The sequence below is a fragment of the Delphinus delphis genome, chromosome 2 (genome assembly GCF_949987515.2).
Source record: "Delphinus delphis chromosome 2, mDelDel1.2, whole genome shotgun sequence".
In the NCBI taxonomy this organism is placed as follows: Eukaryota; Metazoa; Chordata; class Mammalia; order Artiodactyla; family Delphinidae; genus Delphinus; species Delphinus delphis.
Window position 1 is genome coordinate 29,275,196 of NC_082684.1, and position 10,842 is coordinate 29,286,037.

Consider the following 10,842-nt stretch of genomic DNA (forward strand, 5'->3'; position numbering starts at 1 on the left):
GGAGTCCCGGGAGTTCGGAGCACGGCCTGAGCCGCCAGTCACTGGGTGCGGGAATCTTCGCGGTGCGGCTTTGAGCGCAGGCACACAGACGTGGCTTTGGCGCAAGGGGAACTGGGCTCAGTAGGCGGGGCGGGGCCGGGAGCAGGGGCGGGGCCGGCCGGAGTGCAGCAGGAGGGGCTGGGCCCGGAGGGGCGTGGCCCGGCGGGGAAAAAGCAGGCCGGGTCTCAAGAGGACCTGGACTGGTTCCTGGGGCGTCACTCAGTAAAGAGCTGCAAAAAGGGGCGACTTAGGAGGGCCCGGGGTCGGTTGTGCTTTTGGAGATCCCGAAGTGGGATCGTCCGGAAGAGGCAGGAGCTTATACCTAGCCTACCCTTCGACGTGTCGAGAATGAGAAATTAATGATTTCTGACAAAATGCCTCCGGTCGCCTTCTCTAAAATCCCTCTCTGGCCATCAGGGGACACTGTTCCCTAAACTTAGTTGGAGGCTCCATGTACTAGGCTCCCGCCAAATCCCTTTTCTTGCTTGAGGTTATTTTTGCCTGGATTAGTAAAGACTGTTAAAAAAGAAAAAAAGACTGTCGAGATTAAAGTTTAAACGTTTCAGATGAGGCAGAGTACAGATGTATATACACTGTGGAAATAATCTATATTGTCCTGTGGCCTGACATAATTATTAAAAATGTATATTTTTACATGAAGGGAAAAAAACTTACATTATATGACATTTATGGTTTGTTTGTTTTTTAAAAGAAAAAGGCATAGAACTCACAAAATAAAACTGTCCATGTATACAAAATGGTTCTGGAAGGCTACACTTCAAGTTGGTAACAGTAAATACCTCTGGGAGAAGACTGCGATTGAGCAATGAGTTAAGAGGTTTTTAAATTTTATCTGTATTACTTGAATCTTTTACAATGAAGAATGTACTTATATATGTAATTTAAAATTTGTTTTCCAGTATAGAATTCTATCTTAAAATGTACATGTAAAATGAGGTTAATTAACCCAGGTAAAACCATTCTATTAAACTGCTATGTCAAGTAAGATGTGTGGATATGTAATCCTGAATTCCCTTTGGAACAATCTCATTTTCAGATATATATCTTATCCCTCTTACCCCATAAATAAGATTGTAATTATCACGTATTCTGATTTATGGATGGAAAATATTTGCCACCGAAAGCACATGGTTACTGGACCAACAACCCTGTCTTTTTGAAAAGTACTTGTTTAAAGTCTCTCTGTCTTTGGAGAATACATGGCTGACTCCCAGTTTTAGAAAACAACTCAAGTAATTTTTTTAAAAAAATAAATTTATTTATTTATGGCTGCGTTGGGTCTTCGTTGTTCACGAGCACTTTCTCTAGTTGCGGCGAGCCGGGGCTACTCTTCGTTGCGGTGTGTGGGCTTCTCATCGCAGTGGCTTCTCTTGTTGCGGAGCACAGGCTCTAGGCACGCGGGCTTCAGTAGTTGCAGCATGTGGGCTCAGTACTTGTGGCTCACGGGCTTAGTTGCTCCGTGGCATGTGGGATGTTCCCGGACCAGGGCTTGAACCTGTGTCTCCTGCACTGGCAGGCGGATTCTTAACCACTGCGCCACCAGGGAAGTCCCTAACTCAAAGAATTTTGACTTCTGCCGCCCACATCCATCATTATAGTGGCCATAAATATTGGATGTTGTGCATCTCTGCATGTACCACCTGAAAAAACAGAATGCTTCCCACAAGCTTTTATCTTTCCAGTGTGCAAAGACCATTTAAAATGAATGTACACAATAGCTTAACCATGATACTCTGAAAGAATTAAGAAGTGTTTGTGGTTTTCAGTTTGCTGAGAATTGTAACAGGTTTATACAAATATTTCTTAAAGGATCAGTGGTTGACAAAAACATGTATCAATATTTGCTTTCAAAATGGTTCATTGGCCTTTCTCATCCTGATGGAAGTACATTCAAGGGCATTAGGCGTACAAACAAAAGCAGAACAATGGGCTGAATTTGGTTATATTTTCTGATTTTTTGTTTTTGAATATATGATCCAACTTTTTTTTTTTTGGCTGTGTTGAGTCTTTATTTCTGTGCGTGGGCTTTCTTTAGTTGCGGCGAGCGGGGGCCACTCTTCATCGCGGTGCGCGGGCATCTCACTGTCGCGGCCTCTGTTGCGGAGCACAAGCTCCAGACACGCAGGCTCAGTAGTTGTGGCGCACGGGCCTAGTTGCTGCGCGGCATGTGGGATCTTCCCAGACCAGGGCTCGAACCCGTGTCCCCTGCATTGGCAGGCAGATTCTCAACCACTGCGCCACCAGGGAAGCCCTTGATTTGTTTTTTGTTGCTGTTGTTGTTTTTAAGTGTCTCCAACTAAGTTTCTTTTAGGCTTCAACTTCTTTGAGCCACTAAGCATCAGGGAAAAATTACTGTCATTGAAAAACAAAAATCAGTATGTTAAAAAATGGTTCCTTATTTCTTATTTTGAGTCTAAACTCTCCATCTCCCTCTCATGGGTGGGTCAAATAGTGGGCAGTGGGGGGCGCGCTGGTCACACCCCTGTGTCTGTGATGCCTGTGGCAAAAAGACTGCTGAAATAGGTCTCTGCGGTGAGGAGAGCTCAATAAAATGGTGGTTTCCAAAATAAATACATAAATCTGAACTCTCCAATTTGGCTTATGGAGCCTCCATTATGGGACCCTAACTTATCCTTGACTTTCCAGCTAAGTAATCCTCACCAGTCAGCTCTGCACTATTTGAGCTTCTCTCCTCAGGTTGGAAGGCTGTAGAGCCAAATGGTTAATGAAGGCCATGGACTTTGGAGTTGGACTGGCCCAGTTCTCTCATCAACCAGATATATTTCTTAACCCTCCTGGGTCTCAATTTCCTCATCTGAAATAGTAAGAGCTAATATTTGAGAGTTTAAATATGTTACATGCTTTACTTGGATGACCTAATTTAATCACAACAGCCCAATGAAGTAGTTTCTATTCTTATCACTATAATTATCCCCACTTTATAGATGAGGAAATCGAGGCTTAGAGAGGTTAATAACTTACCCAAGGTCACACAGTAAGCGATGGAGCCTGGGATTTATATCTACTGTAGAGGCAACCTTGAGGGTACTACCCTTTACATCATTTAATGTTTCTTAGTAAGACAGCCTTTGGGAGAAACTGATTTCTAAGCTTTGATTTTATTTTATGAAGGCTGTAAATTTTGTGTAACTGATTAGGTTTCCTTCTCTGCATAAACCACTAGAAAACAAATGACTGAACGAGTGGCCCAATCAAGGCAAGTATATAGGCCTCATAGTAAGCACTATTGTGTTGACCTCATTTCTGGCTCCATTTTATGGATACCTTTTCTGTTTCTCCCTTTTAATTCACATTTACCACATTTTAGGTAGCTTTGTAACAACCTGAAATTCCTTTTCAAATCTTAGAGACAGGGGGCCATATATGATCAACTCTGAGGGGAAAGTGACCAAATATCTTAGTCAGTATAGGGCATTCCAAGGCTACTTTATTAGTAAGGAAGAAATTAGGATGTAGGGCCATCCCTACACCTAGTGCTTTAGTACACAGATATGTTTAGTCATCACCCTCATGTTTAAGCTTCTGGTGTTACCTTTCCACCCCTCACTTCTCTCACCCTCCCAGCCGTTTTCCTTATAACTTCTTCCTATGAAACCCCAGCCCAAAGGCATCTCTAGAGTAGCAGGACCACCTCAGAGTGAGTTAAAGCACAGGTTCTAAGGATTCAAATCACAGAAAATTATACTCATAGTGAATAAATACACTCAACACGTATTTTTTTTTTTTTTTTTTTTTTGCAGTACGCGGGCCTCTCACTGCTGTGGCCTCTCCCGTTGCGGAGCACAGGCTCCGGACGCGCAGGCCCAGCCGCTCCGCGGCATGTGGGATCTTCCTGGACCGGGGCACGAACCCGTGTCCCCTTCATCGGCAGGCAGACTCTCAACCACTGCGCCACCAGGGAAGCCCCTCAACACGTATTTTTAACAATTGGTCAATATTAAGTAAGGAACCCTTCTCATTAGATTAAGATCTAATGGGCATTTGCTTGAATAGACTCAAATTGGTGAAAGACAGTATGTGCCCAGCAAGCCAAGTGATGTGTCTGAGAAAAATGTTCTTGCACTCAGGGAACACCCTCTGCTCTGGTCTCATGACTCTAGATAGTGCCCAGTATAAGGCAATGGATTGAGATAGACTGATCCCAGTCCTTCCCAGTAGGAATGTAATAGGAACCGATGGTACCAGGAAGAAGTCTAATTTGTCAGGCATAACCTGACATCCAAAGACTAAGTCCTGAAAATCTATTGGCATCGAGGCATTTCTCTAGGTAGCCAAGTACTGAGATTGAGAATTCAGACGGTAAACACAGAGGAAGTATATCAAAAGTATATATCAATAAACTGTTTTGCTTACAGCAATTTTTTTTGGTAAAGGATTCAATTTTACTTTGTAAAGTATCCTTTGAATTTTAAATTCAAAATTTGTAAAGAATACTTTATCAGTAAGGAAGAAATCGAAGTCTAGGGCCTCATTCATAAAATAAAAGCAAAGCTTAGGATACTAAGTATGTCAATGCCCCCAATCTTCAAAGTGGGGTTCAGAAACAAGAACGAAGCAGAGTCCACTCCTTAAGGGGCTCAAGTGCGCAGGTTCCCAAGGTTCAGACATGGTCAGTTAGGACCCAAAGAGTATATGGGACTCTTAGCAGTACAAAAGCTCAGTCCTCAGAACCAGAACAGAAGGCCAAATCTAGGCCAGCAGTTGAGACTTGGGCAGGCACTTCTTACATTTTTCCTGCTTAAGGTTAAGATTGGTCCTACAGATAAGATCAGAGTTAAGCCTATACACTGGGAAAAGTTCAGGGGAGAAAGGGATGGACCCAGCAGTGAAGAGAGTAGTGTTGCTAAGGCTCAGAATCCAGTAGGACCTGACAATGAAGCTGAGATGGTTGCTTTGTTACAAAAAGGTTCCTAGGTTCTCTGGAAAACCTAATACATGTTATATGACTAGGATTTTTATTAACAGTATATGGTCTATGATTACAATGTTACAATTTGCTGGGCTTGACAGATTTTTTACCATTGAGGTGTTCATGGAAGAAAGTTTGGATTTGCTGCCAGGCATCTACCTGTGCCCTTGAGTGAGCCTTTGGCTCACCTCCGTAGAATACTGGTTGGTCCAAAACTGCATGCACAGAGGCTCTGCAAAGAGGAAAATAAGGCGGATCAATACAATGGCCAGTTCCTGGGTAGTAGATTATCTGGGGTCTGTCTTTCCCATGGGCTTGTAACCGTTCAGAGGCTATCTGAGCATAGAATTCACTCTTCCAGTTATGATCATCCATGCCAACGATAAACAGGAAGGGTCCCTGGGCCTTTTCCAATGGAATAAGACTTCGGTGGTTGGGTTTCTCCAGTGGGTCATTCCAAATATCCTCCAAATTCAAAAGGCCTGACTCAGTGATTTTATATTTTCCTGGGTCACTGCTGAGATTAGGAATAATCATATCCTTGTAATGCAGAGGAGCTATTGTGTTGGCCACACAGGCATTAATAACTGCAGTAGCTGTGATGCCCTTCAAGAAAGAGGCCATTGAGAGACACAGGTCACCTCCTTTGGAGAAGCCAAGAAGCCCAACACTAGGGCCTTTCACCTGATGAAAAGAGAGAAAGAAAGAGAGAGAGAACAAGTCTAGAATTCATGAAGGGAGAACTTAAACTGTGATTTTACATTGTCTAGGCAGCTTTCTCACATGTCATTTGCTTTCCTTTCTTATGCAACAATCCACAAAGTTCAAACGTATCTTCTAATAAGCAAATCAATTTTTTTTTTTTGGCTGCGCTGGCACGGCATGCAGGATCTTAGTTCCCTGACCAGGGATTGAACCCGTGTCCCCTCCATTGGGAGCACGGAAACTTTACCACTGGACTAACATGGAAGTCCCAAACAAATCAATTAATTTCCTGGTACACAGGCCCTCCACTAACATTTATGGTGACTAGGTCAAGAGTACACACAGAGGCCCATATACCCTATACCTAAATACTTAAAAGTTATAAATATTTGAAAATTAAATAAAATATATTCTTTTCTGCTACCTTGATAAATATACCTCCATAACAACTTATAAGGTCAGGTTCAAATTTCATATCTTAGAACTTCCTGGATTCTGTACTAGAACATGGCATGGGGGGAGTGCCAGCCCCTGGCCCTAGTCCCTGGTCCTTGGCCAACTCTCTTTCTCTTCCCATCCCTGCCTGGCTCCATCATGTACCATAAGGGCCCTCTCACACATGCGTTTGGACACCCTAGCCTATATGTTTAAGGCCTAGGTGTGTTCACATTAAGGGACCCAGAGAAGAGGCATAGGGCTTGGAAGCAGGATCAGAGCTGGTTGGAAGATAATTGTGGGGTTCCAGATCCAAAGGGCATGGTGTGAGGGGCACACGGCTTCCAGGTAGACACATTCCCTTGGCCCCTCAAACTCCGCACCCTGTGGTCAGGGATGCAGCCAAAGGAAGGCCAGAGAGTGGTCATCTAAAACAAAAGGTCCAGAGCAGAAGCCCCTCTTGCCTAGGTCTAAGGGCAGAACTGATGGTATATATTGGTCTCTTCTTGTTCCTGGGGGCTTATATCCCATAAATAAACCAGTCATCACAGTTCATGATCATCTAGGTTTTAGCAGCTCTATTGAGACCAGTCCCTGAATTCTAACAGAGTTAGACCTTGCAGTACATCTTACTCCTTAACATTAGAATGTTTGGGTTTCTTTAAGTCTAGATAGTAGCAAAGACTATGTATTCCATTGATAATCATACCAAAATGTTTTAATTAATTTTTCCAGTCTCATATAAGAACTTTCTTTACAAAACCACAATACCATTAACACACTTAACAAAATTAATGGTTCCTTAATATCATCGAATACACCCCTATTCAAATGTCACCAATTGTCTCAAAAATCTCTTTACAGTCACTTTTTTCTCTATACGTTTAATCTTTTTTTTTGGGGGGGGGCCGTGCTGCACAGCATGCGGGATCTTAGTTCCCCAACCAGGGATCAAACCCCCATCCCCTGCAGCAGAAGCGCGGAGTCTTAACCACTGGACTACTGGGGAAGTCCCTACCTTACTCTTACAAATGAGAAAAACTGAATTCCAGAAAGGGAAACTGCCTTATTCAGGATTATAATGCCACTTGGTGGTAGATACAGAACCAGAACTTAAGGTTAGTAACTTTTTAGTCTAGCTCTTTGAATTCTGGTCAAGAACTAAAGGGAACTAAACAGTTGAGTCTTAAGGGATTGGAGAGAGATGGGCAGAAATGAAAATAATAATCCTAACAACTTTTGAAGGAGCCTTTGTGTCTCATGGCATATTTCCAGCCCTGGGTGTCCTGGTAGAGCTTTTGGATCCAGCCCTGTGTCTGCTCTACCCCCTCTCCTCTGCATTCAGGTGAGCACCAGAACCCACCTTTGGATGTTGCAGCATGAAGTCCACAGCTTCTTCAAAGTACTCCAGGCACACGTTATTCAAATATTTAGGGAGGTCTTCAAATCTGAAATAAGCCAGAGCGAGCACAGCAAAACCATGTCCAGCCAGGAGGCTGGCCCTGTATTCACAAAGGCCACCACCACTTCCAAAAAGATCGAGGATTCCAGGGAATGGTCCTGTGCCTGGAGAGCACCACAAATCATAAGGAGTTTTAGACACTCAAAAGACATTCTTGGGTTTCAGATTTTGGCAGTCAGCAAAGAGAAGTTTTTAAAGCAAGGAAGGTTGTGGGTGGGAGTTTGGTGGAAAAGGACTCTTTTTACTTTGTCTTTTTTAATAAACTTTGGGGAGAAGGGAGGGGGGGAAATGCCTTATTTTCTCCGTAATTTTTCATATATTTGCAAAAAACAACAACGGTAATATAAACCAAATTAGAAATAACGTAAGATGAAATGTACATTTTCCACCAAATTTTCCTCAAAAAAACCCCCCAAAACTGAGAATGCTTTGACAGCTGTAAAGCGCTCTACATATACAGGGGATTATTAGAATATACTCCCCACCTCCTTTACACCCTCTGCTCCAGCCTTAAAGAACGCCATTCCTAAATGTGCTATGCTCTCTTTGGCCCTGAAAATGGTGTACACTATTCTCCTCCCCTCTCCACCATTTCTGAACTGGCTGACTCATCAGTCTTCAAATCTAAGTTTAGAGCTCCCTTCCTGGAAGACTTCCCAGATGCCCTCCAAGGCTGAGTTGAATTACATAGCCTTTTATATGTTCCCACCAGCACCCTGGGCCTGTACCTCCCCTATCATAGCACTTACCACACTTACAGATCCAAGTATAGCTGCCGGTATCCTCTATTAGGCGGTAGGTACAGTGAGGCCCATGAGTGAATTTGCTAGCTACTGTATGTAGCATAGTCCTTGATTTAACACATATTTGTTAAATAATTGAACTTTTCTGCATTATTTACAAAAAGCCTTTGAGTCAGAAAACAATACATTTTAAATGGGCCACAGAGTAGATACTAAAATAGTGAACAACTGACTTGATTGAAATATCGCAGCTGGGCAGTGAAAGATTTTTTTTTTTGAAATATTTTATAAGAAATTAAAGTCTTTAGGACATTCTTATTGAATCAGTCAGTATGATTTATTGAGCTCTTATTATATCCCTGTGTAAGCCTCTAGGCATACAGAGATATGGAGATGTATAAGTCCCAATTCCAGACCCAGGAGTTCACAGTTGAGTGGGCAGGGCTAGTTAAGGCTGTGAATTGCTGAAGAGCTGTAAGAATAAAGCAGGGCCTCCTGTTTTGGAGAATAATCACAGAATTCAGTTTAGGAATTCTGTGAGCAGTGGCAACTCCAGCATTTCTATGTAGCAGGGGTTTCAGTCAGGAATGTGGTTGGAAGGGGTGGGTCAGTTGTCTTGTTTACAGGCCACTTTTACCTACCAAGCACCTTGTTTTCACTTAGACTAGGGTTTCTCAACCTTAGCACTATAGACATTTGGAGTAAGATATTTCTTTGTTGTGGGGCTGTCCCGTGGATTGCAGATGTTTAGCACCTACCCACTAGATGCCAATAGCACCCTCTCCAATCGTGACAATCAAAAATGTCTCCAGATATTACCAATTGCCCCTGGAGTGGAAGAGAATCATTCCAGGTTGAGAAACACTGACAGACTGTTTATTATGGGGGAGGGGACCTTCAGGGAGTTTTTTTGTTTGTTTTTTAGTATTATGGGGCACTGCCTCTATCTCTGGGTTTCAGTTTCCTTTGAAGTTTGATGTGAAAGAAGGCCCAAATCACTCCTGCACACCAGCAGAAGTCACTGCCTAATGTTAGTATCTGAGACACAGCTGCATGGCTGGCACATAGCAGCATAAATACACTTTTTGAGTACTCTGAATGAACTTTTAGCATATAGCTGAGGGAATGGCAGTTCCTCCAGGAAGTGTCCTGAAATTTAGAGGAGAAACTTCCACCCAGAATTCATGATAGACTTTGGAGCTTGGGGACGAATTTAGGGAAGTTCCACAACCACGGGGTTCCCTAGACAGGCAAGGGGCCGCCCAGGGTCTCAGGACTCTACCTGGCTTTCCACAACAGCCTGGGAAGTGGGCTGCTCACCTGGCGGCAGGAAGAGCGTGGCGCGCACCCGGCCCACGCGCACGGGCTCGCGCCGCACCCCCGGCGCCAGGAAGTCGCGCTCGTTCACCGCCCGGCCCAGGAGCCCTCCGGCCTCCGGGTCGTGGCCATCGAGCACCTCCAGCTCCACGGAGAAGGGCGTCTGTACGTCCCGCTTCACCAGCCGCAGCAAGGGCTTCTCGGGCTCTAAAGCCCAGAGGAGCCCCATGGGCTCGACGCCCGTGAAGCTGCCGCCCACCGCGGGCGCGCGCTCGAGGTCCAGCTGGCCGTGGGCGTCGGCGCAGTAGCGCGCGTGGGCTCGGAAGAGCGCGTCCTTCTCGTCGCGCAGGGACGCGCGCAGCGTGACCGGTTGTCCCGGGGCCAGGCCGCTTACGGCGATGCGCTTGGGCTCGTCCCAGCGGCAGCGGCCCGCGGGCTCCAGCGTCACTGTCACCGCCATCCTGGCAGGGGTCCAAGAGTTTGGGTCACCGGTCCTGAGCTTTGTAGGCCCTGCCAACCGCGCCCAGGGTGTCGGGTCCCATCGACAGAGTCGGAAGGGTCGCAGGAGAGCTGGAAATGAGACCACCATTTTGCGCCTTTTTTAGATCTCAGGTCAACTTCAGAGGGCTGTGAAGAAGGTTAGAAACTAGAGTCCCTCTAGCGACAGGCTGCCTACCTGCAGCCTAAGGCCTCATGGGGCCGAGCAGCCTGCTATAACTCTTTGGAGGGCCGCGAAGTCCTGCCGATCAGTGGCCGACCTTTAAAAGCAAGAGCGAAAGCAGACACACAGGAACTTTATGTTGGGAAGAATTTTCCTAGTTTTGCCTCTCAGAAGGCAAGACTGTAAAGGTAAATCGCTGGCTGCCGAGTGAGAGCAAACTGCTGTTGATATTTAAAACGTATTGGGATTGAAAACAATGCTTGTAAAATCAATAACAGGATTTCAGTCAGGGGTGATTTAGAAAGCTCTTCCTATAGAGAAACAATGTCAGCCATAGTTAACACAAAATTCATTGTTTTCTGTAATTCTCAGTCAACACCCAGATCCATCTGCTTTTCCGATAACCCCAAGTGAGAATTAAAGGGGAAAGAGGCAGGAGGTGGGAACAGACTCCCAGTTATTCCAGTATCCTAGGTGTGGTTTCACTGATGATCCTGGGCCTGGTACTATTTCCTATTACCATTTGGTA

At 44.8% G+C, this 10,842-nt stretch overlaps 1 protein-coding gene across 3 annotated transcripts; it reads right to left on the bottom strand.

The window, feature by feature from the left end:
- Positions 1–2,137: 2,137 nt before the first annotated feature.
- LOC132420143 (acyl-coenzyme A thioesterase 6-like) lies at positions 2,138–10,377 on the bottom strand. Of its 3 annotated transcripts, XM_060004267.1 has the most exons (4): positions 9,656–10,351; positions 7,494–7,696; positions 5,085–5,674; positions 2,138–2,412 (listed from the first exon to the last, which is right to left on the bottom strand). In XM_060004267.1, the coding sequence occupies exons 1-4, from the start codon at positions 10,239–10,241 to the stop codon at positions 2,343–2,345; spliced, it is 1,449 nt and encodes a 482-aa protein (XP_059860250.1). In that variant the 5' UTR covers positions 10,242–10,351; the 3' UTR covers positions 2,138–2,342. The 3 variants fall into 3 exon arrangements, with proteins under 3 accessions (XP_059860250.1, XP_059860249.1, XP_059860248.1); XM_060004266.1 differs by lacking the exon at positions 2,138–2,412 and having other exon boundaries at positions 3,188–5,222; positions 9,656–10,377; XM_060004265.1 differs by lacking the exon at positions 2,138–2,412 and having other exon boundaries at positions 3,188–5,674; positions 9,656–10,338.
- Positions 10,378–10,842: the final 465 nt, after the last annotated feature.

Excerpts from the sequence above, each read along its gene's own strand:
- LOC132420143 (XM_060004267.1), bottom strand. The coding sequence starts at position 10,241 with ATGGTGGTCTCATTTCCAGCTCTCCTGCGACCCTTCCGACTCTGTCGA. Across the intron at positions 5,675-7,493 it reads TCATGCTGCAACATCCAAAG|GTGAAAGGCCCTAGTGTTGG; the intron begins GTGGGTTCTGGT and ends TCTTTTCATCAG. Across the intron at positions 2,413-5,084 it reads AATGGTAAAAAATCTGTCAA|TAATTTTTCCCTGATGCTTA; the intron begins GCCCAGCAAATT and ends TTTCAATGACAG.